At 52.0% G+C, this 25,784-nt stretch overlaps 1 protein-coding gene across 1 annotated transcript; it reads left to right on the top strand.

The window, feature by feature from the left end:
- Positions 1 to 4,359: 4,359 nt before the first annotated feature.
- On the top strand, positions 4,360 to 23,768 carry LOC138096882 (sialoadhesin-like). Its single transcript, XM_068993129.1, has 14 exons — positions 4,360 to 4,425; positions 5,212 to 5,308; positions 5,453 to 5,812; positions 5,945 to 6,223; positions 6,409 to 6,456; positions 7,575 to 7,832; positions 7,918 to 8,202; positions 17,571 to 18,050; positions 18,252 to 18,530; positions 18,758 to 18,805; positions 21,933 to 22,190; positions 22,421 to 22,514; positions 22,798 to 22,879; positions 23,200 to 23,768. Exons 1-14 carry the CDS (start codon positions 4,360 to 4,362, stop codon positions 23,230 to 23,232), a joined length of 2,667 nt encoding a protein of 888 aa, XP_068849230.1. The 3' UTR covers positions 23,233 to 23,768.
- The last annotated feature ends 2,016 nt before the right edge of the window (positions 23,769 to 25,784 follow it).

Raw genomic sequence — 25,784 nt, 5'->3', positions numbered from 1 at the left:
GTGTCCAGCAGACACTGTAATCCCCTTCCACCCACAGGTCCCCATCAAAATCTGGAAGAAACTCTTCGGGGCCAGTCCAACCTTCTGTGGGGCCCAGGGGCCCACAGTTGCTCTCTAAGCATTAGATTTGCCAAGATGCAGGAAACTGAGAATACTTTCAGGTAGAGAAATATCATGTGAAAAATGACTCCCAATATGGGGCTTCCCAGGTGGCCCAGTGATAAAGAATCTGCCAGCTAATGCAGGAGACATGGGATTGATCTCTGGGTAGGAAATGGCAACCCACAACAGTATTCTTGCCTGTGAAATCCTATGGACAGTGGACTTTAAAGGGCTACAAAGGTCGAGAAGAGTCAGACACACCTAAGCGACTGAGCAGGCATGCACGACTCCTTATATATCTGAATGTGACAAGTAGTCAAGGATCCCCAGCAGAGGACCCTAGAGACAGGAACACAGGTGCTTCTTATCTGAAAGGTGGGGAGAAGTGTTCACGATCCCAGGGGAAGCTGAGGTGGCCTCTCAGGATCTCCTTTTTGAGGTCTGAATATTTTCCTTCTCTCCACCTTATACCAGAATATCCCAAAATCTACATCCCTTTAACCTGAAGCCCAACTGTCTTAGGGTCTAAACAGCTCAAAGTCCAGTAGGAAGATATTTCTCTCCTCCATGGGACCCAAGGCTCCCCATTCCTTATTATTCACCCATCTGCTCAGGTCCCAAGAACATGACACCAGGATATACACATTATATATAACATACATATGTACAACTGATTCACTTTGCTGTACACCTGAAACTTAACACAACATCGTAAATGAACTATACCCCAATGAAAATATTAAAAATACATAAATTTTAAAGAAGAGATCACGACACCAGCCCTATGTTTTCAGATGACCTTCCTAGGAGGTGATAGATGTTGCTGTTTAGTTGCTAAGTTGTGTTCAACTCTTTTGCGACCCCATGGACTGTATGTAGCCCCACAGGGGTAGCTCCTCTATCCATGGGATTTTCCCAGGCAGGAACACTGGAGTGTGTTGCGGTTTCCTTCTCCAGGGGATCTTCCTGGCCCAGGGATCGAACCGATATCTCCTACGGCTCCTGCATTGCAGGCAGATTCCTTATCAACTGAGCCACCTGAAAGCCACAGGAGGTGAAAGGTCTATCCATGGAGCCATCTGAGGAATTCAGCTCATGGCTACAAACCTACAGGTGACTTTTCCGATCTGATCATAAGCAAATGCGAAAGCTTTCTTCAGCTGTCCTCACGGGGATGTTGTCTGCACACTGCAGTCTCTGAAAGGAGTTGCAGTGAAGGACTCAGACTGCTCTGGCCTGTCATACTCTTCACATTTTTGCCTTCCTAGCTCAGAGGACTTCATTCTTGGTCTGTTTATCTGAAGCCTCGGGCAGAGGTCTTCAGGCACCTCTTCTGAGGCCTTCTAATGGTGGGGGGAGGAGGAGGAAAACTTGAAGACACTTTGCCCCACTCTGATTCAGGACTCGGTACTTTTCCACGCCTACCCCCACGCCCCAACCCAGGATCCATAGATCCGCTGCAGCTTTTTGTTCTGGGTCCCTGGTACATGAAATGACCCTCATGTCTGTGCTGGCCCATCAGACCCCTTGACAAAGATTCTCCCCTTGGCTCAACTCTAGCCAGGCTCTTTGAGTTCTTTTTTTTAATATATATATATATGTATTTTTTTAACTTTATTTTACTTTACAATACTGTATTGGTTTTGCCATACATCAACATGAATCTGCCACGAGTGTACACATGTTCCCAATCCTGAACCCCCCTCCCACCTCCCTCCCCATACCTAAAATATATATATATATTTTAAATTAATTTATTTTTGGTTGCACTGGGTCTTCATTGCTGCGTGAAGGCTTCCTCTGTTTGCAGAGAGCGGGGCTTACTCCTTGTTGTGGTGCACCAGCTTTCACTGTGGCTTCTCTTGTTGTGGAACACAGGCGCCAGGCACGTGGGCTTCAGGAATTGTGGCTCGCTGGCTCCAGAGTCCAGGCTCAGTAGCTGTGGTGCACGGACTTTCATTGTCCTGCAGCACGTGTAATCTTCCAGGACCAGGATACAAGCACGTGTCCCCAGCACTGGCAGGTGGATTCTTACCCACTGCACCACCAGGGAAGTCAGTGTAACCCACATCCCTTACCCTCCATATCTGATGGGCTTCCTCATCCTCCAGCCCCCAGCTGCTGTCCGGTCATCCTGTCCTGCCTTCAGCAAGAAGCCTGGTGGGTCAGTTTAGCCTGAAGCCACCTTTCCCCCGATGTTTTCTTTCAGTCATTTTCCATCTGCTGACCCCTCACCCTCCTCTTTGGCAATAAACCCCTCATCGTTGTCAGAGTTGAGCCTGGTCTCTTTCCCCTGTGGCAAACCCCCACTGCAGGGGTCCCTGAACCTATGACAACGGTCCTGAATGAACTCTGCTTCGTGGTTCCTTAAGTGTCATGAGCAGAAACAGACACACAAATGGAAGGAAAAAATGTGTGGTTGCCAAGGGGTGAAGGGTGGGTGGTGGGGTGAATTGGGAGATTGGGATTCACCTATATATACTACAGTGTGTCAGGTTCCCTGGTGGAGCTAGTGGTCAAGACCCCGCCTGCCAACGCAGGGGACGTAAGAGATGCAGGTTCGATCCTTGGGTCAGGAAGATCCCCTGGAGGAGGGCATGGCCACCCACTCCAGTATTCTTGCCTGGAGAATCCCATGGACAGAGGAGCCTGGTGGGGCCCATGGGGCCGCAGAGAATCGGATGTGATTGAGCACCTAAACAGCAACAGTGTATAAAACGAGTAACTACCGAGAACTTATTGCGCAGCACAGGGAACTCTGCTTTCTGCTCTGTGGTGACCTAAATGGGAAGGAAATTTCAAAAAGAGGGGGCGTATGTATACATATGGTTGATTCGCTTTGCTGAACAGCAGAAACAGACACAGCAGTGTAAAACAACTATACTCCAATTTTTTTTAAGTGAAAAAAAGAAGTGCCAAGAATAATTTTTTTCCCCTTAACAATTAGAATCACATCTTTTTCTTTAACATCCCTGCAACCATTCCGGAACATGGGGGAGTCACTGCTTTTCCATTTAGACTGTTGCTTATATCATCACAATAGGTGATTAAAGGCTTAATTGTTATTTTCATTTTGACTCAACTGCTTTAAGCAGCTCCCTCTGATGCTAGCAGCTCAGGCTGTCTCTCCCGACTCGGCTGAGCTCCTGGCCCCAGTCAGGTTCAGCATACCTTCTCGGTGTTGGTCAGGACACCTGGGTCCCTGAGGAGGGGCCCAGTCGCAGTGCCTGTAGGACGTGATGCTTGGCCAGAAGCCTGGCCTGAAAAGGGAGAAGAAACCACAACAGTCCCCCACCACCACGCAGGAGACGCAAGAGATGCAGGATCGACCCCTGGGTCAGGAAGACCCCCTGGAAGAGGGCATGGCAACCCACTCCAGCATTCTTGCCTTGCCACCCTTCTGCAGATCCAGCCAGACTTAAAGTCACCATCTGTCCCCATGATTGAAGGAGAAAATACCTTCTTATCTCCATTCCAAATGCTCCAAGAGCCTGGGCTATTGGCCCCCATCCAAGGAAATGGCCCAGGTAGGAAGGAAGCGCTCCTCTGGGGCAGTGATGGAGGGGCTGGTTCCTACTGCTTGGGGCAGAAGTGGGGTCTTCAAGCTTAAATGGAGAGGGCTAAAGGCGGTCAGTGGGATTCCACACACCCCACCCTCACCCCGCATTCGCCTCACCTCTCTGCTCCCTGCTGTCTGGCTGCCGCTCCCTCTCTCCCGTCCCTGGCAAAACTCTCACCTGGGTCACCAATAACCACGTGTTCTCTTCCTGACCAGGCCATCTCGGTCACTACCACCGGCTCTCCCTACACCCCACAGTTAAGCTTAATTGGGGGCGTGCGGGCATGCAGGCGCTCGGGTTCCCACTGCCCCGCCCAGGGCCCTCTGCCCCGGCTTGGTGAATGTGTCTATGACCTCCAGGGGCAGCTCTGCTGCCTTCTCAGCCCTGTCTGCCCAGCCTAGACTGCACATTTATCCTGCTCTTGGCAGTGGCACTTCCATCCCCCAGCCCCCAGTTGCCAGAGTCAGGGCTCAGAGAGTCACTCTAAATGCCTCTCTCTCCCCGGCCCCCCACACCTCCCCTCAAATCTCACTTCCTCAAAGTGTCTTCAGTGGCATCCCTTCTCCATCCCACAGGCTGCTATCTCCCCGCAGGTGTGGTTCTCTTCTTCCCAATCACAGAAGCTTCCTCTTGGCCTCCAGCCTCTCCCTTCCAGCTGTTCCCTACACTGGCTTCAGCGAGATTATGTTATACCTATATGACTCTGTCCCACTTCTACTCAACAACCTTCCGTGGCTCCCCGTTGCCCTTAAATAAAGCTCAGGTTTGTTTGTCTTCCCCTACTGTTTGAGTTAGTCGAGGGTGAGAACTGAGTCAAACCTGTCTTTTTTGTTTTAAAGAGAAAAAAAGCATTTTGGCCGCGCTGGGTCTTAGTAGCGGTGCACAGGCTCTTTCGTTGTGGTACACGGGCTTCTCTCTAGTTGTGGCACGCAGGCTCCAGAGCGCACAGGCTTCAGTAGTTGTGGCACATGGGCTTGGCTGCCCCACGGCATGTGGGATCTTAGTTCCCCAACCAGGGATCAAACCCGCATCCCCTGTGCTGCAAGGTGGATTCTTAACCACCGGACCACCAGGGAAGTCCCCAAATCTGTCCTGTTTCGTTAGTTCATGAATGAATGAAGTATAGGCATGTGTTGCTTCTCTTGCCTCATCTACACCTTCTTCTGCCCCTGGTGCTCGTATAGGATACCTCCAGTTCCATCCCTAACAGGCCGCCTCCATGAGGATTCCCCAGACCATGACTCTTGGGGAGCTAGACAGGGGAGCCCCCTTATCCAGTGCAGAAAACAGGGCAGGAGCCCAGGAGGCAGGACTCAGGGGCTCTCATCCTTCCTCACTGCCTCACTCGGGCAAGCCCCTCGCCTCCTCTGATCCTCAGGGTCACCTTCCAATATGCAGAAACGGCAGAATGATCTCAGCGGGGCCAACCACAGCTGACTCTAAGCCTGAAGTTTCCTCTTAGGGGCTTGTGGCCTGGTATCCTCACCGCAGCTTCCTGGCAGAGCTTCCTCTGCCCGCCCCTTATCTGCAGCTTGCCCTTCTCTTTCAGACTGATCCAGAAGGCGGATCCTGCCCCGTGGGACATCAGGAAGGGATGCGGCTGCTGCTGCTGCTGCTGCTGCTGCTGCCGCCAGTACCGTTGGGAGGTGAGTGGGCTGAGGGGCGCGGGGAACTTCCCTGCCCCGACACACACACACACACACACACACACACACACACACACACACACACACACACATACACTGGGGCGAGGCACTGGAGCTCCAGGCTGACTTTCTTCTTCTGCCCAGTACCCCTAGCTCAGCGCCTGGAACTGCGGCAGAATGTGACAGTGCAGGAGGGCCTGTGTGTCTTCGTACCCTGCAGATTTTCCCACCCCTGGGTTTCCTTTGGAAAGTTCTACATGTTTTGGTTCCGGGAAGGGGCAGATACAAAACGCGATCCGCCGGTGGCCACGAACAAGCCAGAACAGAAGCTGCATGAGGGGACCCAGGGGCGATTCTCCATCCCCGGGGAGCCCCAGGCCAGAAACTGCAGCCTGAGCATCACAGATGTCAACGCAGGGGACAGCGGGACATACTTCTTTCAAGTCGAGACACACTTCAGGACACTCCCATATCTAAACAAGATGCTCTTTCTGAACGTGACAGGTACGGTAGGGGCACTCAGGGAAAGAAAGGGGCATGGGAAACCAGGGCTGGGGTGGGGACACCACGACAAGACCCCGGGGCAGGCTAACAATATGCCAAGGGGGCCCGCCCTATCCTCTCTGTCCTCACCAGCCCTCACCCACCAGCCCCAAGTCCTCAGCCCGGGGGCCCTGGAGCCCGGCCGCCCAGGGAACCTGACCTGCTCTGTGCCCTGGGCCTGTGAGCGGGCCACGCCCCCCATCTTCTCCTGGACGTCAGCTGCCCCCAGCTCCCTGGGCCCCAGGACCCCCTTCTCGTCGGTGCTCACCGTCACCCCACGGCCCCAGGACCACGGCACCAGGCTCACCTGTCAGGTGAAGCTGCCCGCAAGCGGGGCGATGGTGGAGCGGACCATCCTGCTCAATGTCACCTGTGAGTGAGGGGTGAGGATGCGGGAGGGGCCTGAGGCTGTGCGGGCCGGGGGAGCTGGGGTGGGGCTTGACATCCGGGTCTTGCAGCTGAACAGGAAGGGCCGCCCGTGGTTGTTTCCATGGCACCAATGCCCGCCCACTCCCTCACCACGAGTGTTGTTGATCCTGCTTATCCTTCTGTCACAGATGCTCCACAGCACGTGGCCATCGGCATCTTTCAAGGAAACAGGACAGGTAGGAAGAAACCTCTTCCCTCCAGACTGGGGATGGAACCCAGGTCTCTGCCAGGACAGAGCTTCACTGGACCTCAGAGGACTTTCTGCTCAGTCCTGTTAGACTCTTTGCGACCCCATGGACTGTAGCCCACCAGGCTCCTCTGTCCATGAGATTTCCCAGGCAAGAATGCTTGGAGTAGGTTGCCATTTCCTCCTCCAGGGGATCTTCCCCACCCAGGGACCGAACCCACGACTCCTGCGTCTTCTGCAGTAGCAGGTGGATTCTTTACCACTAGTCCCACCTGGGAAGTCCCCTCAGAGGACTAAGTGGAATATATTTGAGGGCCCAGCTATTGAGGTCAGACACGGGAGAGCTGGAGGGGGGGGGGGTGTGGAATCCCGAAAGCTCAGCTCCCTGAAGTTAACCTTCAGCTCACCCACAGCTTTCTTTGGCTAAATTCAAAAGAAGCTGTCACATTCCTTTTGCTTTCTCTCTGACTTTTTTTTTGGTGGGGGGAGGGGGGGAGCTGGTCAGCAGTTGGCCCCACAATGCACCATGCAGGATCTTAGTTCCCTGACCAGGGATCGAACCCGTGTCCCCTGCAGTGGAAGTGTGGAGTCCTAACCACTGGACCACCAAGGAAATCCCTCTCTGATGTTTTACCGCCTTCTGTTTTCTCTTCTTTGTCCCATAACTGCGTTTGCTCACTGTATCCTTGTCTACCAGGTCTTCCCTGGTAGCTCAGATGGTAAAGAACCTGCCCACAATATGGGAGACCCGGGTTCGATCCCTGGGTCAGGAAGAGTCCCTGAAAGAGGGCATGGAAACCCACTCCAGTATTCTTGCCTGGAGAATCCCATGGACAGAAGAGCCTAGAGGGCTACAGTCCATGGGGTCACAAAGAGTGGAACGTGACTGAGCGTCTCAAACACACACATCCTTGTCCTGAACCCTCTATGCCCCATCTGATGTACTGTCTGGGCAGCTCCAGGTAAACTGCTGGGGCTTCTTCTGAATTCCTGTGGTTCAGACTCTGCCAGTCCTCTCCCCAGAGCTAGAGTGGACATCGCAGGATGAGAGAGGTGCCAGCTTTGCCCAGCCCATCTCTTTGTCTCTGCCCTTCTCTTCCCCCGAAGCCCTCAAGATTCTGCAGAACACCTCGTTCCTTCCCGTCCAGGAGGGCCAGGCGCTGCAGCTGCTCTGTGTTGCTGACAGCAACCCCCCTGCACAGCTGAGCTGGTTCCGGGGGTCTCCCGCCCTGGAGGCCACCCCCATCTCGAGCACCGGGGTCCTGGAGCTGCCTTGTGTAGGGGCAGCAGAAGAAGGAGAGTTCACCTGCCGGGCTCAGAACCCACTGGGCTCCCAAAATATCTCCCTGAGCCTCTTCGTGGTCTGTGAGTGTGGGGTCCCCTGGGGACAGGAGGCCGGGGTTCCAGGGAGGGGAGGGGCACCCCTGACCCCTCCCATCTCTCCCTGCAGCCCCCCCGCAGCTGCTGGGCCCCTCCTGCTCCCAGGAGGACGAGGGTCTGCGCTGCAGCTGCTCCTCCCGAGCCCGGCCGGCCCCCTCCCTGCGCTGGCGGCTGGGCGAGGGGCTGCTGGAGGAGAACTTCAGCAATGCCTCCTTCAAGGTCACCTCCAGCTCCGCTGGGCCCTGGGCCAACAGCTCCCTGAGCCTCCGCGAGGGGCTCAGCTCCGGCCTGAGCCTCAGCTGCGAGGCCCTGAACGTCCACGGGGCCCGGAGCGGGTCCGTCCTGCTGCTGCCAGGTCAGGGGTCTGCCGAGGGGTGATGCCCAAGAGGATAGGAGCCTGGATCCTTATATGAGTCTGCTAGGGCAGCCAGAACAAAGCACCTCCGACTGGGGGCTTAAAAAGATACACCTCCCAGTTCTGGAGGCTGGAAGCCTGGGATCGAGGTGTCAGCAGGGTTGATTTCATCGCAGGCTGCGAGATTTGTTCCAGGCCTCTCCCCCACGACTTCTGGAAGTTTTGCTGGCAACCTTTGGTGTTCCTTGGCTCGTAGGAGCATCACCCCTATCTCTGCTTTCGTGTTTGTGTCTGTGAGTGCTCAGTCGCTTCAGTCGTGTTCGACTCTTTGTGATCCCATGGACTGCAGCCCGCCAGGCTGCTCTGTCCATCGGATTCTCCAGGCGAGAATACTGGAATGGGTTGCCATGCCCTCCTCCAGGGGAATCTTCCTGACCCAGGGATCGAACCCACAGCACCCCCGCGGCTGCTGGACCCCTCCTGCCCTGGAGGGCAGGTTCTGCCTGGATGAGGGTCTCCTGCATTGGGGGGCAGGTTCTTCTTCATTAGCGCCACCTGGGAAGCCTCCCCACCCCCGCTTTCATGTTTACATGGCATTATTCTGCCTGCCTGTGTCTGTGTCCAAATTTCCCCTTTTTAGGACATCAGTCATATCGGATTAGCCCCTGCTGATCTCATGTTTTTTAATTAAATAATTTATCTCTGGCTCTGCTGGGTCTTCGTTGCTATGGGGGCTTTCTCTGATTGTGGAGAGCGGGGGCTACTCTCGAGTTGTGGTGCTCTCTGAGGTGGCTTCTCCTGTTGCAGAGCACGGGCTGTAGGGAGCAAGGGCTTCAGTCGTTACAGCTCTCGGGCTCTAGAGGACAGACTCAGTAGTTGTGGCGCAGGGGCTTAGCTGCTCTGAGGCATGTGAGATCTTCCTGGACCAGGGATCGAACCCGTGTCTCCCACGTTGGCTGGCACACTGCTTCCCACTGAGCCACCAGGGGGCCCTGCTGGGCCTTCATTTTAACTTGACTACTTCAGTAAAGGTCTCCTCTCCAAATAAGGAGACATTCTGAGTGACTAGGAGTGAGGGGAATTCAACATATGAACTTGGGAGAAGGAAGCACAAGTCAACCTGAACAGCCCCAGAGGGATGGAGCTCGGAGGAGGGGCACCCCAGGGCCCCAGCTGGCATGGCTGGTGGTAGAAGATTCTCAGTCCTGAGTCCAGGGGAAGGGGCTGGCCCCAGAGTCTACAGGGCGATGGAAACGTCCAGTGACTGAGTCTTGGATGGGAAGTCAAGGGGGAGGCGGGTACACTAACAACACAGAGAGGGGTGGCCTGTTGGGAAGATGCCATGTATTGGGGTTGGAGTTTAAACAAGATTCAAATTGTCTACAGGTAAACCACAGCCCAGGGCTGGCAAGGTCCTGGGAGCAGTTGGGGGAGCTAGTGTCACAGTCCTGCTTTCTTTCTGCCTGTATCTCATCTTCAGGTGAGAGGGGGCTCCATGGTGGAGGGAGAAGCCCAGGGTGGGAAGGGCTCAGGGTCATGGAATCTCAGAAAACCTGAGCTGGAGGGCCGGGGGACTGGTTGGAAAGCCCCGAGACAGAGAAAGAAGGCTGAGTGATGGCATGAATCAGCCCGTAAGCAACTGGACCAAGCCTGGAGGTTTCTTCCCCAGCCCTAGTCCAGCTCTTGGGTTGTCCAGGTGGCAGCACCTGGACACTGGATCCACTGCCACCTCCTCCCTCATTCCGTGCTCTTCGTAGGGAGGAGGGGATGGTCTGCCTACCCCATGACCCAAATTAGCAGGCTGAAACGCCCGGGGCTGTTCCTTTAGAGTGAAGACCCGCAGAAAGACCCAGCCAGTGCAAAGCATGGATGATACGAACCAGGCCGTGGGCTCAGGCTCCAGGGTGAGTAATGGGGCAGGCGGTCCCATTCAGTTTATCCCTTGTGGGTGGTATCCCTGGTCCGAGCTCTTGGCATTTCCCTATTAACATCCAGCACTCCCTGGAATTCCACGTGGCGTTGTTTAAAACTACTGATTCAACTACTCTAGCACTGCTGCTTCTGATGAAATATGTAGATGGTTTAGTTGGTTGGTTGTGGGGTATTTTGCTTGGTATGTCAGATTATCATATCCTCCTAGAGCTTTAGCCTTTTCTTCTCACGTTGATTATGGGGAAGAGAATTAGCCCAAACCTAACCTATGTCAGACTCACTGAGGATAGGAAGTAGCTAGACAGCCTGATGCACCCCAGCGCCACAGTTCATCACTCCTGATGGGAATCTTTCAAATCTACCACCCTGTTATTTACTTTCAAGTTTAATGAGACATTGTCGTTGTGTAGTCACAAACTTGTGTCTGACTCTTTTGCGACCCCATGGACCATAGCTCGCCAGGCTCCTCTGTCCATAGGATTCTCCAGGCAAGAATACTGGAGTGGGTTGCCATTTCCCTTTCCAGAGGGTCTTCCCCACCCAGGGATCGAACCCACGTCTCCTGCAGTGGCAGGCAGATTCTTTACCATTGAGTCACCAGGGAAGCCCATATAGAGGTATTTACACCATTTAAGTACGAAGTTATACAAACTTTGACAGACGCATACATCTTGTAACCATGTTCCCAGTCAAGATAGGGAACATTTCCATCAGGGCCCCCAATTCTTTTATTCCCCTTCTCATTCAACCCCCACCCCTTTCCAACAATCACTGATTTCTATCATTATTGATTCATTTTGTCCATTCTCGAGTGTCATCTAAATGGAATCACGTAATGCTCACTCTCTATATATGGCCTCTAGTGACTTATTAAAAGATGTAAAATCCTACGTGTGGATGCCCCCAGTAATGGAGCATTGTCTCTCAAAATAAATCAACGAACGCAGATAGAGTTGCAGGGAGAAATAGGCACATCCACAGTTAGGGCTGATTATCTCAAAACTCTCTCAGGAACTGGCAGAACAAGAAGACAGAAAATCAGGTTTGAAATTTAGTTTACATAGTTCCCCCTGCAGTTTCTTCTTGGTTAATCTTGGGTAATGGAATCCTTAGTGTGTGTTCAATCCCTATCTTGTCAGAAATCATGAGATATCTTTTCTGTTATTTTACTTTCAAATGTTCAGTAACCTTCTTTTTATCTTTTTTTTCATGAGTATCTCATTGAGTCAGTATAGCATCATGGTTCAAAACATGTACTCTGGAGCTGGACTGCTTGCATTCAAATCCTATCTTATTTATAAGCTGTGTGACCTTGGACAAATGATGTCCTCTTTCTGACCTCAATTTATTTCCTGTGACGTGGGAATATTATTAATATTGGGACTTCCCTGGTGGTCCAGTGGTTAAAACTTATTGTAACAAGGCAAGAATACTGGAGTGGGTAGCCATTCCCTTTTCCAGGGGATCTTCCTGACCCAGGAATCAAACCCAGGTCTCCCTCACTGCCTGCAGATTCTATACTATCTGAGCCACCAGGGAAGAGCAGAGTAGTTATGAGGCATGATTAGAAGAGTCTCTGGTGTGTATGAAGCAAGTTCTCCTGATAACCAATCAGAACCTTTCCCTCCTCTAGCAAGTCCCAAAGGCAGTTTGTTGCGGTTGTTATCACTTTATTCCCTGTTGTCTTGCCAACACCTAGAGGAATGCTTAGCTCGTAACTCACAGTAGGTGATTCCAATATTCCTGGAATGAATCATGGATTAACTATGTAGTTAAATTTCATTTGCTAATAAAAGTCACTGTCTCTATCTTTTGATTGGTGAGGTTCATCTGTATACAGATACTTCAGTCACAGTTCTTAACAGACACATTTTTTTTTCCTTTCTGTGTTTTGGCTATAGTAGATTTAAACTATTAACTTACTTATTTCCACCTTGCTTTTCCTTAATATGGGCAGCCTTCTCCCTATCTTCTAAAATAGCCATTTTCATGGGAATTCCCTGGTGGCCCAGTGGTTAGGATTTGGCACTTTCACTGTGGGGGGGGCTGGGTTTGACCCCTGGTCAGGGGAACTCAGATCCTGCAAGCCGGGTGGCGTGGCCAAAAAAATAAAGTAAAATAACAATTTTCTCGGACTTCCCAGGTGGCTTAGCCGGTAGAAAATCCACCTGCAATGTGGGAGACCCGGGTTCGATCCCCGGTTTGGGAAGATCCCCTGGAGAAGGGAACTGCTACCCACTCCGGTATTCCGGCCTGGAGAATTCCATGGATTATAGTCCATGGGGTCGCAAAGAGTTGGACACAACTGAGCAACTTTCACTTTCCCAGGTGGCTCAGTGGTAAAGAATCTGCCTGCCAGGGCAGGAGATGCAGGTTCAATCCCTGGGTCAGGAAGATCCCCTGGAAGAGGAAAGGGCAATCCACTCTGCTCTTCTTGCCTGGAAAATCCCCTGGACAGAGGAGCCTGGCAGGCTACAGTTCACAGGGTCACAAAAGAACCACGACTTAGTGACTAAACAACAACAGCAACCATTTTCTCCTAATCTGAGAATGATGTGTCGGCCTCTCTTTGCTGCTGTTTGAGGGTTTCTAGTTCATGCTCCTATAGCCTGAGGGTGTTGCAGGCAGGGAGCAGATGTGAGTGAGGGGATCTGGTTGCCATTTTTATTGCAGGATCTGATCTCTACTCTGTCTTCTAGAACCTGCCCACCTCCACCCTGTTTACATTTCAAAGTATCTCCTATCAAATTTAGACCTTGAAATGTATTTGTCTATTAACTGCCTTGCCTAGAAAACCATAAGCAGGATTTCCCTGATTTCCCTGCGGTCCAATGCTTAAGACTCCAAGCTTCCATGGCACAGGGCATCCATCTGATCCTTGGTCAAGGAACTAAGATTTCGCAAGCTGTGTGGTGTGGCAAAAACAAACAAAACCACTCCCTCAAAAGAAAAAAAAAACAAACACACACACACACATAAAACAACACACTGCATAATCTGAGCGACTATGTCTCCTTTTTCCATCACTCCGCACACAGCGCTTCCTACACACACAGCCTGAACAAAGCACAGCACCCTAGTTGGAAAGAACTGGTTTCAAGTCCTGGCTCAGGGGTGCATCTACAGAGGTGTGTCTCCAGGAAAGCAATGTGTATAATCTCTCTTAGGCCTTAGTTTTACTATTTCTAAGACACATATGACAATAGTATTCTCTCCTAGCAATTTTAAACAATATAACGTGGTTCATGTAAACACTCACGAAGGGCTGGTCAATCTGAATTAACTATGTTTGAACAAATGAATGGGCAAATGATAAAAGTTCCATCAGTTCCAATTCCATTCCATCGTCTTTGACTCCACAGTTCTCCCAGACCCTGTTGCCTGGATCTGAATCCTTTCTCCTCCTTCCTCTCAGGAACGCCAGCCCCAGTCCTTGACAGACACCCCTGCAGACCACCCCAGCCCCGATGGGGCTGGCCCCATCTCAAGAAATGAACAAGAGCCTCACTATGCTTTCCTCCGATTTCACAAGCCGAAGCCTCAGGAACAGGAAGGCTCTCACACTGAGTACTCAGAGATCAAGATACACAAGTGAGGAATTCTTTTCTCGTGGTCTGGAGCCTGGAAGTCTGAGGTCAAGGTGTCGGCAGGCTTGGTTCCCTCCGAGCCCTCTCTCCTTGGCTTTGAGATAGTTGTCTTCCCCCCATGTCCTCATACGGCCTCCCCTCTGTGTGTTTCTGTGTCCTAATTCATTCTTCTTATAAGGACAAGAGTTTTCAGCCTGTAACACTCAGTCTCCAATCATTTAAAAACAAATGGCCTTCTTGGCAGTGGTCAGAATCCCCTGGTATGGGTGGAAGACCATAGGACTTGTGACCAAAAGTTGTCGTTGGTCAGCTGCTAAAATCGTGTCCAACTCTTTGCAATCTCATGAACTGCAACACACCAGGCTTCCCTGGCTATCTTCCCTAACTATCTTCTTGAGCTTGCTCAAACTCATGTCCATTGAGTCGTTGATGCCATCCAACCATCTCATTCTGTGTCACCCCCTTCTCCTCCTGCCCTCAATCTTTCCCAGCATCAAGATCTTTCCCAATGAGTCAGTTCTTCGCATCAAGTGGCCAAAGTATTGGAGCTTCAGCTTCAGCATCAGTCCTTCCAATGAATATTCAGGGTTGATTTCCTTTAGGATGGACTGATTTGATCTCCTTGCAGTCCAAGGGACTCTCAAGAGTCTTCTCCAGCACCACAGTTCAAAAGCATTCATTCTTCGGTGCTCTGCCTTCTTTATGGTCCAATTGTCACATCCCTACATGACTGCTGGGAAAACCACAGCTTTGACTAGACAGACCTTTGTTCAATCTGCTGCCCAGGAGTGGAGGGCTGTGACCAAAAGAACTGAGTTCACATTCATTTGTGTCACTCATCAAATGAGTCACTTTGTCTCTCTGTGCCTCACTTTACTGTTCTGTGAGCAGGGACACCATTCCTGTCTAGTTAGACTGTTGTGAAAGAGCAGTAAAAGTATACACAGAAAACAGGTAATGAAGATCCTGACACAAAGCTTTTTGTGGACTCGGAACACATAAATTTTTTGCTGACAACTTCTCCTAAGGCTTGGAGGGGCCAGTCCCAGAAGTCACAGAACTGGAAATCAGGCAATGATGGCTGCTCTTACAACTTCTATTAAGCAATATATTGTAGATTCTCTCCAGTGCAATAAATGCAAGAAGCAGAAATAAGAGCTATCCAATTCATAAAAGAACTAAAACAGTCTTTGTTCACAGATGATGTAATAATTGTGTGCCTAGAAATTCTAAAATTATCTGCCGAGAAACTGCTAACACCAAGCATAGAGTTTGTTTTTGTTTAGTTGCTTAGTTGTGTCTGACTCGTTTGTGTCCTAATGGACTGTAGCCTGCCAGGCTCCTCTGTCCATGGGATTTCCCAGGCAAGAGTACTGGAGTGGGTTGCCATTTCCTTCTCCAGGGGATCTTACCAACCCAGGGATCAAACCTGCGTCTTCTGCATTGGCAGACAGATTCTTTGCCACTGAGCCACCTGGGAAGCCCAGATAGAGTTCAGCCAGGTGTTAAGGTACTTATTCAAATTGCAAAGTTCCTTTGTAATTCTATGTGTTGGCCAAAGGCAATTAGAAATTGAATATTTTTTTAAAGATGCAGTTTACAGTTACATGAAATGTGAAATGAATTGAAATGTATGTAAGTCCTGTATATTGAGCACATTAAAATATTGCTTAAAGAAATGAAAGAAGACCTAAATAAATGGAGCTATGTACCATGTTCATGGATTGGAAGACTCAATATTGTTAGGAGGTCAGATGGGTAAATTCAAGGCAATCTCGAATTCTGAGTGAGAGCTCTGGTAGAACTCGATGAGCTGGATTCTAAAATGTACATGGAATACATTGCATCGTAGGTCATTAGAGCTGGGAAAGAGCTTAACACGATTTTACACAATCCTCTCATTCGTAGGTGCCCTCAGTATTACAAAGTCCCAGGCCCTAGAGAGGGGACCACAGATACTTCGAGTATTGAAGAGGAATGCTTTATGTGTTCTTCATACCCAGCATAGCTTCCTGAAGATTAAATTCTATTTTCACTCTTTGCATTGTAGTTAAGAGGAGCAGTTCATGGAGAAAGGAGTACAGTTGGCTTAGGGAGAAGGGAATAGAGAAGGATCTTGGAAAATGGCAGAGGGGATAAAAAGACTCTGTATCTAAGGAAAGGATTGTGCATTATAAACTCAAGAGAAGACAAAGCAACGTGTTTCAGCAAAATAAAGAAAGCAAGCAATGGGAATGTCCTAAGACATTATGGAAACCGACAATAAACCCATTTAATGGGCCTCCTCTCCAGTGCCTGTCCTACTTTCCCACCGCTTCCTCCACACCCACCAGCTGCACAAGAGGAATGTTCTTCCCCGTATTCAGGAGCAAGACTCTCGCCCAGTAGATTCTGATGGTTCCCAGTGGTGGATGGTTCCCAGCCTGGCAGTCCTAATTCTATGTGTCCTGAGCACCAAAGCCCCCCAGCAGAGGGGTTTGCATGAGCAAAGCCGGAGAGGCAGGGCAGAGCCTGTCATGTACTGGAACAGTGAGAGGAAGTAACTCTGGGGAAAGGCGGAAGGGCTGTGTGGCAACTAGTCTCAGAGGCATGGGGGCAACTGTGGTAACCCGACAACCCCAACCCACAAAAACAATCACAGCCGCCTCCAAGGGCTCACCGTATTCTAGACACTCTGCTGGGTTAAGCGCACTATCCCACTTACTTCTCGTGACCTCCCACCCTGAGGCTCCTGGCCACACCCCTCCTGCCAACTCCTAGGTTTCCAGGTTCCTGATGCCCCGCCCAGCTCCCTGCTGGAGGGTGAGGAGAAAGTCTTGGTGTGTCAAGTTCACCTTGCTCTCTCCTCTCAGGAGCAAGCAGAGTACATCCCTGTGCTTTTGGAGGAACGAAGGACAGGACAAATGAAGGAAATCTGTCTCCCCATATTTACAGGAAACATTACTAGAACTTAAGGATTCAGAAAGTTTGAAACGAGATGTCAGAAGATACATGGTGCAAGTACTAAGCATGAAAAGCTGATGTCGTTATCCTAACATAAGATGGAGAAGGTTTTTTTTGCTGTTGACGTTCGTTCGTTCGTTTGTTTTGTTTTAGCCATGCTGTGCAGCTTGCAGGGATCTTAGTTTCCCAACCAGGGATTGAACCCTAGTCCTGGGCAATGATAGTCCTAACCACTGGACCACCAAGGAATTCCTTGGGTGAGTTTTTGATGCCAAAGGCATTAAGAAGGAGCACTTCATAAACAGCAAAGGTTTAATTCACTGTCCCCCTCAAATATAAAATTTTAAACATGTATGCATCTACAAATGGAGCCTCAAAATCCATAAAACAAATATTCACAGAATTACAATTCCTCTTCACAGGGAGCTCCAAATGCTGGGACACTTACTGGCTCTCCACTGGACGGTGCCTCAAGGGTGTGTGACACTGAGGGAGGATATGCAGTTGACCTCCTCGCCCCCACCTCCCATGTCCTTAGGTCCCACCCTGGCTGGACCGATCTTCACAAACACCTACAAGCTGTGACTCAGGGGGTTTGGCCAGAAGGGACTCTTTGTCGCTTATCCCCAAGGGGAAGGGCATTGACAGGGAGGCGGGAGGCGGGGCTCTGGCCCAACATGGGGTGTGAATCTGTGCAAGTCTCTCACTTTCCTTGGCCCAGCGTCCCCAGGAGTGGACGTGAGGTGGTGGGTGGGTGTCGGATCCCTCAGGGCTCTTCCGCTGCCAGCGTTCTCTGGTGTGAAGTTCCTCCTCTGACAGAGGTTCCTTCTGACCTCACCCTCGTCTTCCTGCTTGGTGCCTCGTCTAGATCTCGCAACTTCCATTTCCTGCGAAATGAACCTTAAGAAAGAGGCTTGCCCTGGGGGAATCTGCCACCGCCCACTACAGACATGCTGCTACTGCCGCTGCTGGTGGCCCTGCTCTGGCGGAGGGAGGGAGCCGAGGGCCAGATGGGGCCTGAGGAGAACTACAAGCTGCAGGCGCCGGAGCTGGTGACGGTGGAGGAGGGCCTGTGTGTCCTCGTGCCCTGCTCCTTCTCCTACCCCTGGGATGTCTGGGCCATTTTTACCTCAACTCTGGGCTACTGGTTTCGGGAAGGGGCGGCGACATCCAAGGATGCTCCTGTGGCCACAAACAACCCAGACAGAGAAGTGCAGGAGGAGACCCAGGGGCGATTCCATCTCCTCGGGGACACCCGGGCCTACAACTGCTCCTTGGAGATCAGAGACGCCAAGAGGAGGGACAATGGTTCATACTTTTTTCGGATGGAACGAGGAAGTGTGAAAAACAATTTTATGTCTAACCAGCTCTCCTTGCATGTGACAGGTAAGGTGGGCTGTGGGGGGAGGTCCAGGAGAGGTCACAGGGAGGGTCCCAGGGCAGGGCTGGGATGGGAGCTCCTCCTGGGAGGGCATCTGGGGTAAAGTGGCAGCCCAGGGGGAGAGACTGGACCGAAGTCTGAGGCTTCTCTGGGGCCACACCCCAAACCCTCCTCCTGATCCCCTGTCTCCCCCCTCCTCTCATCAGCCCTCACCCACACACCTGACATCCTCATTTCGGGGACCTTGGTGTCCGGCCGCCCCGGGAACCTGACCTGCTCTGTGCCCTGGGCCTGTGAGCGGGGCACGCCCCCCATCTTCTCCTGGAAGGGGGCCACCGTCTCTTCCCAGGTTCTCACGACAAGTCTCTCATCGGTGCTCACCCTGACTCCACGGCCCCAGGACCACGGCACCAAGCTCACCTGTCAGGTGACCTTGCCTGGAGCTGAAGTGACCACAGCGAGGGTCGTCCGCCTCAACGTGTCCTGTGAGAGCTGGGCCAGGACACCCGGGTCCCTGATGGGGTCGGAGGGCAGAGGGGAAGGGGGCACCAGGGCCTCAGACACCGGGTTCTGGAATCCAGGCTGGGAGAGGGTAGGAGGATGCCCGTCCCCCCCCCACCCTTTCCCCATTTCTGCAGCTCCTGGGGACACTGGGCCCAGGTCCACCAAGGCCTCACCAGTGACGTGGATCCGCCATGTCTCTCTGTCCCAGACCCTCCACAGAACTTGACTGTGACTGTCTTCCAAGGAAACAACACAGGTAGGAAGGAAGTCCCCTCCTGGGCTGTCGGGAGCGAGGCTGCTTCTGGCTCAGGGCTGGGCTGGTCTCTGCTGGTCCCTGCCTCACTCTGGACCCACCCCAGTGACCAGAGCCTCCTAGTGGGTGAACCCAGGGGTCCCTGCCCCTCCTCTGCCCCCGTGGCCGCTGTGCCCAGCTGTCCCCACCTCCCCTCACTCCCCTGGGACTTGTCCACTTCCTCCTCTGCTCCCCAAGAGCAGGGCGGCATCCACAGGGCAGAGCCCACCCCTCAAAGCGTCTCACCACCCACGGCCTGACTCCTCCAGCTCTGCTCTTTATTTTCTCCCGATAGTTTTACATTTAAAAACATTTTTTGTTTAAATAGTTTTACATTTAAAATTTTATTTTTCGCTGCACTGGGTCTTCGTTGCTGCACAGGCTTTTCTCTAGTTGTGTCAAGCAGGGGCTACTCTCTGCTTTCGGTGTAGGGGTTCTCACTGCGGTGGCTTCTCTTGTTGCAGAGCACGGATTCTAGGTGTGCAGGCTGCAGTAGTTGCAGTGCGTGGGCTCAGTAATTGCAGCTCCTGGGCTCTAGAGCACAGACTCAGTAGTTGAAGCACACGGGCTTAGTTGCCCTGCAGCATGTGGGATCCTCCTGGACCAGGTATCAAACTTATGTTTCCTGCATTGGCAGGTGGATTCTTTACTACTGGACCACCAGGGAAATGCTCTCCCAATAGTTTGTAATTTACATCTATTTTGACAGGTTATGTATTGTTCAGTCACTCAGTCATGTCCAACTCTTTGCAACCCCATGAACTGCAGCATGCCAGGCTTCCCTGTCCTTCACTATCTCCTGGAGTTTTTGCAAATTCATGTCTCTTGAGTCAATGATGCCATCCAACCATTTCATCCTCTGTCGCCCCCTTCTCCTCCTGCCTTCAGTCATTCCCGGGTGTTTTCCATTGAGTCAGCTCTTCGCATAAGGTGGCAAAAGTATTGGAACTTCAGCTTCAGCATCAGTCCTTCCAATGAATACTCAGTGTTGGTTTCCTTTTGGATTGACTGGTTTGATCTCCTTGCGGTCTAAAGGAGTCTCAAGAGTCTTCTCTAGCGCCACAGTTCGAAAGCATCAATTCTTCAGTGCTCAGCCTTCTTTATGGTCCAACTCTCACATCTGTACATGACTAGTGGAGACACCATAGCTTTGACTATATGGACCTTTGTCAGCAAAGTGATGTCTCTGCTTTTTAATATGCTGTCTAGGCTTGTCATATGTATTTCACAGGATCAAAAATTCAAAATGTTCAGCAGAGTCTGTCCTCAGATGCCCAGTCCCCTTGTGGAAAGTTACCTGTGTCCATGAGCTGCTCTGAGCCTTGGTTTGCTTGCCTAAAGCATCTTAGGCATCCCTTGATAGCAGTAGTTCAGACATCCCTATTCTTCTTCAGGACTGTGGAGTACTCCAGTGCATGGATGAATTCTGAGTCCTTCTGCATCTGTCAGTGGGAAATTGTGGTGTTACTAACTGAAACACTGCACGAGTAATCTTGTAACTATTGTAATATTCTTTTATATTCTTTCCATTATGCTTTATCATGGGATATTGAATATAGTGGGCTTCTCTGGTGGCTCAGATGGTAAAGAGTCCACCTGCAATGTGGAAGACCTGGGTTCAATCCCTGGGTTAGGAAGATGCCCTGGAGAAGGGAATGCCAATCCACTCCAGTATTCTTGCCTAGAGAATCTCCATGGACAGAGGAACCTGGCGGACTACAGTCCATGGGGTCGCAAAGAGTCAAACATGACTGAGCAACTGAGCATACATACACAGTGATTTTCACAGTGCTTAGACGGATAGGCTACCCATTCCAGTATTCTTGGGCTTCCCTGGTGGCTCAGATGGTAAGGAATCTGCCTGTGGCTCAGTGGTAAGGAATCATTGACCTGGGTTCAATCCCTGGATTGGGAAGACCCCTGGAGGAGAGTATGGCAACCCACTCCGGTATTCTTGCCTGGAGAATCCCATGGACAGAGGAACCTGGTCGGCTAATCCATAGAGTCACAAAGAGTTGGACACGACTGAAGTGACTTAGCATATATGCATACCCGCAGCTACATTTATCAATCACATTTGCTTCTCCCGCTTTGAGTTTAAAAAAACAAATGCCACTGTTTGTCCTGTGGCCCCATTTCTGCAGGCCCCCCACACCCACCCCAACGCCTTCCCTCCAGACTTGCAAGTCTGTGTGCTTTTTCCCCATATGCACAGGCCTTGGTCATCTCTGCAAGCTCTGTTCCTCCTTCCCTTAATGCCCTTCCAACCCTTCATCATCATCTTGCCATCCCTGCTTTCCTTTTTACACTTGACTGCAGATGTTGCCTTCTCCAGGATGCCCTCCTGGACCTGACAGTAGCATTCACATTACCATACACAGGGGCTCTTGCCACCCAGAGTCACTGCCACCATAAGTAATATGTGGTGTTGTGAGCCCCTGTTCCTGGGCCCGAGTTCCTCACCAGGCTGTTTCTAAGAGTGAGCATCCTTGTTTAGTTGCTATCACTAAGTCATGTCTTAACTCTTTTGTGACCCCATGGACTTTAGCCCACCAGGCTCCACTGTTCATGGGATTCTCCAGGAAAGAATACTTGAGTGGGTTGCCATTTCCTCCTCCAGGAGATCTTCCCAACCCAAACCCGAATCTCCTGCACTGGCAGGCGGGTTCTTTACCACTGAGCCACCAGGGAAGCCTGAGCCTCCTTGGAGACAGACAGCTTGTTAAATCAGTAAATTGGTGTCAAGTGAAACCATGAATAAGGGACAAGAGTTTTCAGGGTCCATGTGGGTTCTAAACGAAGGGCATGTGGAATTAGCAGGGCTGACAGCACTTAGGGGTGTCCTGTGTAGGCCAAGAGCCTCCCTGTTTGCTTCGTGGGGACTGGATCCACCAGGCAGAGCCCATCCGCTCGGACTGAGCCCACAGCAGTGCTGAGGGACCACGCTCACTCTCTCTGGATCCCTCTCACAGAGTCTGTGGTTCTCCCAGTCAGTGTCTGTGGGCCGCTCCCTCTCGGCCCTCTTCCAAGTGTATCTTCCTCTTCCTCCCTGTCTCTGGGTCTCTCTGACCCTCGGTCTCCTTTCCTCTAGCATCCAAAGCCCAGGAAAACGGATCCTCTCTTTCAGTCTCGGAGGGCCAGTCCCTGCGCCTGGTCTGCGTCGTCGACAGCAACCCCCCCGCCAGGATCAGCTGGGCCCGGGGGAGCCTGACCCTCCGCGCCTCACCGCCCAGCCACCCGGAGGTGCTGGAGCTGCCGCGGGTGCTCATGGCAGACGAAGGGGAGTTCACCTGCCGCGCTCAGCACGCCCTGGGCTCCCAGCACGTCTCCCTGAGGCTCTCGCTGCAGAGTGAGTGTCCGGGGGCGGCCCTTGGAGGCCCAGCCCCGCCCGCAGGCCCTGAGTGCCCCCGACGACAACGGCTGGGCGGGCAGGTGGCGGGATGGGGGGAGGCGGGCACGTGGGGTCCTCCATCCGGTGAGTGGGGGGAGCCTGGAAGGCCAGGGACCGCAGTCCACCTGGGAGCGGGAGGACGAGGCTGAGGACCAGCGGGTGACGCGGCCTCGTCCGCTCTCCCGCAGGGCCGTCAGCGCGGCCGGCAGAGGCGGTCCTGGTAGCCATCTGGGAAGCGGCTGTCAAGACTCTGCTCCTCCTCCTCTGTCTCCTGGGCCTCCTGTGAGCACTGCCCCGAGAGAGGAGGCTGAGGGGAGGGCAGGAGGCTGAAAGGAAGGAGGGTGGGCAGGGGCACCTGATGATTCCACTTGGGGACCGGCTTCACCGCACCCCCCCACCAGCCCACTGTCAGGGATGGAGGTCCCTGCTGTGCTCCAGGAGGTCTGTGGGGCCAACCGCCCTGTCCCACCCCTCCTGTCCCTGAACCACGGCTGGGGAGGTGGGTGAGTCCAATCCCCGTTGAATCCCAATCTGAAAAGACTCAAGAGCCTGGTCTGCCCTGCAGAGTGAGGCGCTGCACAAGGAAGTCAGCCAGGCCGGCAGGGGGCGTGTCAGAGACAAAGGAAACCCCGTCTTTAACCCCTCAGGTGAGTGATGGGGCATCTCACCACCAACATCCCAGTGCACACCTCCGCTGGGATGGCTCCTGGGATTGCTACACTCGGGCGGCCAAAACTCAGCTGCTATTTTCTTCCTCAAACCCGTTGCTCTACTGGGTTTATTGTCCCGTTGATGACAGCCCCCATCTGAAGGCCAGAAGGGGATGGGGCGCAAGGGGAGTGAGGGGGACGGGGTGAGGGGCAAGGCGGGGGAGGGTGCTAGGCGAAATTGCCCGCCTTTAATCCCCACCCCCTTCTACGGATCCAACAAATCACTAAAGGCTCCCCGACCTTCCTCCTAAGCACAGCTCATCTTGAAGCCCGTCTCCTCCCCGTCGTGACCCTGGTCCTTCCAGCAGCCTCATCTCTTCCCTGAGTCACTGAACCCATGCATCTCCTGCTTCCTCTCGCTGGGAAACACGGCCCTCGGGTCAGAGGACTTGCCAGAGACGGTTCCCGTCCACTTCCGCACAGTCGGAGCAGCTCTGTTTCCTCCCCACGCAGGGGACGGAGGGGCCCACACCACGGGCTGGATTCGAAGCCCTGTCGGGCTCTCCCCTGCTGACACTCCACCCAGAGTTTCTGTTTGGGATGATGAAAGCATTCTGGAAACAATGGTGATGGTTGCACTAACACGGTGATGTACTTATTGCCACTCAGGTGTAACATGTTGTTGTTTAGTTGCTGAGTCATGTCCATTTTCTTCAACACCATGGACTGTAGCCCGCCAGGCTCCTCTGTCCATGCAGGCTCCTCTGTCCACTGCAGTGGGTTGCCATGCCCTCCTCCAAGGGATCTTCCTGACCCAGAGACCCAACCCAAGTCTCCTGCTTGGCAGGCAGATTCTTTACCACTGAGCCACCTGGGATTCCCCAAAGTGTCCCCTATGCAGTCTTAAAAATAATTTTTATTCTATGAATATTTTACGGAAATAAAGGAAATGAGGAGGACTTCTGTCATCATGGTGCTGTCATTATGTGGACCTGAATTTTAAAAAATATATTAAAAATAAAATTAGACCACATCAGCTGCTGACATGTTTAGAGGAAAATCACACAAGGAAAGGAGCAGAATCCCAATGACTGTTACAACAGAATCAGCCCTAAAGTGTTAGCCTCAGTCATGTCCATACCCCATGGACTGTAGCCCACCACGCTTCTCTGTCCATAAGGAATCACCAGGCAAGAATACTGGAGGGGGGTGCCGCTCCCTTCTCCAGGGGCTCTTCCCCACCCAGGGAGTGAACCCAAGTCTCCTGCATTGCAGGTGGGTTCTTTACTTTCAGAACCACCAGGAGACCCCAGAAAGATCCAGGGCAGCAAGAAAGAGTTGTGGCAAGAGTGCTGGGCACCCCAGGCAGGAAGTGATGCTGCAATGGCCCAGGGAGGTCATGTAGACAGGGAGCGTATATTTGGATCTATTGTGAAGGTCAAGCTAGTGGAATTTCTTTTCTTTTTAAAAATCTTTACTTATTTGCCCGGCCAGGTCTTAGTTGCAGCATATGGGATCTTCAGGGACGGTGTGTGACTCTTAGTTGTAGCCCATGGGATCTAGCTCCCTGACTGGGGTATCAAACCCAGGCTGCTAGTCTAGGGAGCAGGGAGTTTAGCCACTAGACCACCAGGGAAGTACCTGAAATTTTTTAGTGGAGGTGGTAAGTGAGGGAGAAAGAGGAGCTAAGATGATGTTGGAACAAAGATGTTGTTCAAATGTTTCTTCTGAACAACTGGGCAGATGGAGTTGTGTCACGTGGAGGGCTTCAGAGTAGGACTCTGAAATGCCATGTTTTTCCTGTGAAGCCCTTAGATATGCAACTGTGATGCCAGGGAGAGAGCTGGACAGGAATGTCTGGAGATCAGGAGAGGGGTCCAAGATAAACACCTTCAAACGTATAGTTAGTGTAAGTTGATCACAGCCCCAGTTAAGTCAGGGGGCAGCAGGTCGGTGAGATGGTAAGATAATGGTACTTCCTCAGAAATTAAATATATTGTTAGCATGATCCAGCCATTCTGCCTCTGATTATCGCCAAGGAGAATTGAGAGGATGGACTCTTGGAGACATTAGCACACTTGTGTTTCTCGTAGTGTGTTCACGACAGCCAGACAACGGAAGCAATCCAAGCACCCCTCAGCCAATGAATGGATCAACAACCATGGAAAATTATTCAGCCTGGAAAAGGAAGGAGTTTCTATTCATTTCTGCCTGTGCTGAGTCTTTGTTGCTGCACGTGGGCTTTCTCCGGTTGCAGCCAGCTAGGGTTACAGTCTGGTTGTGGCGTGTGGATTTGTCATTGTGGTGGCTTTTGTCCTTGTGCAGCCCGGTTTCCAGGGCAGGCAGGCAGGTAATTGTGTGACACAGGCTTAGGTGCTGTCCAGCATGTAGGATGCTTCCTGACCGAGGCTCAAACCCGTGTCCCCTGCATCGTCAGACGGATTCTAAACCACTGAGCCACCAGGGAAATCGAGGAGGGAATCGCTGACACATGCCACCACGTGGATGAACTCTAGGGATATTATGGTACCTTCAATAACCCAGTCACAGAAAGCCAAATAGTATATGATTCCACATCTACGAGGTATCAAAGGTGTCAATTTCCTAAAGACTGAAAATTAGAACTGGGGTGGCCAGTAGATGGGAAAAAGAGGAATAAGGATTTGTTGTTGAGAGTTTCAAGTTTCTCTTTTGGAAAAGAGTTAGTTTTTTATTGGAGTGAGAGAAATCATATTCACTCAAAAAAAGACCCAGAATGCTGCCGGGACACATGGCCGTCTCACCAGCGAAAGCTGGTAAGACCCAGCAGTGCTGTGTGGGGGGAGGAAGTGAGGGCCCCGGGCGGGGGGCATCTGGCCGGCCGGGACCAGGTGAGTCGTATCCCTTATGGCCTCCAGGTCAC

Source organism: Capricornis sumatraensis, chromosome 20 (assembly GCF_032405125.1).
Source record: "Capricornis sumatraensis isolate serow.1 chromosome 20, serow.2, whole genome shotgun sequence".
In the NCBI taxonomy this organism is placed as follows: domain Eukaryota; kingdom Metazoa; phylum Chordata; class Mammalia; order Artiodactyla; family Bovidae; genus Capricornis; species Capricornis sumatraensis.
This window is presented reverse-complemented; position numbering and strand designations above follow the sequence as displayed.

Excerpts from the sequence above, each read along its gene's own strand:
- LOC138096882 (XM_068993129.1), top strand. The coding sequence starts at position 4,360 with ATGACTCTGTCCCACTTCTACTCAACAACCTTCCGTGGCTCCCCGTTG. Across the intron at positions 8,203-17,570 it reads GTCCGTCCTGCTGCTGCCAG|AAAGAGGCTTGCCCTGGGGG; the intron begins GTCAGGGGTCTG and ends ATGAACCTTAAG. Across the intron at positions 22,880-23,199 it reads CCCCGTCTTTAACCCCTCAG|CTCATCTTGAAGCCCGTCTC; the intron begins GTGAGTGATGGG and ends TCCTAAGCACAG.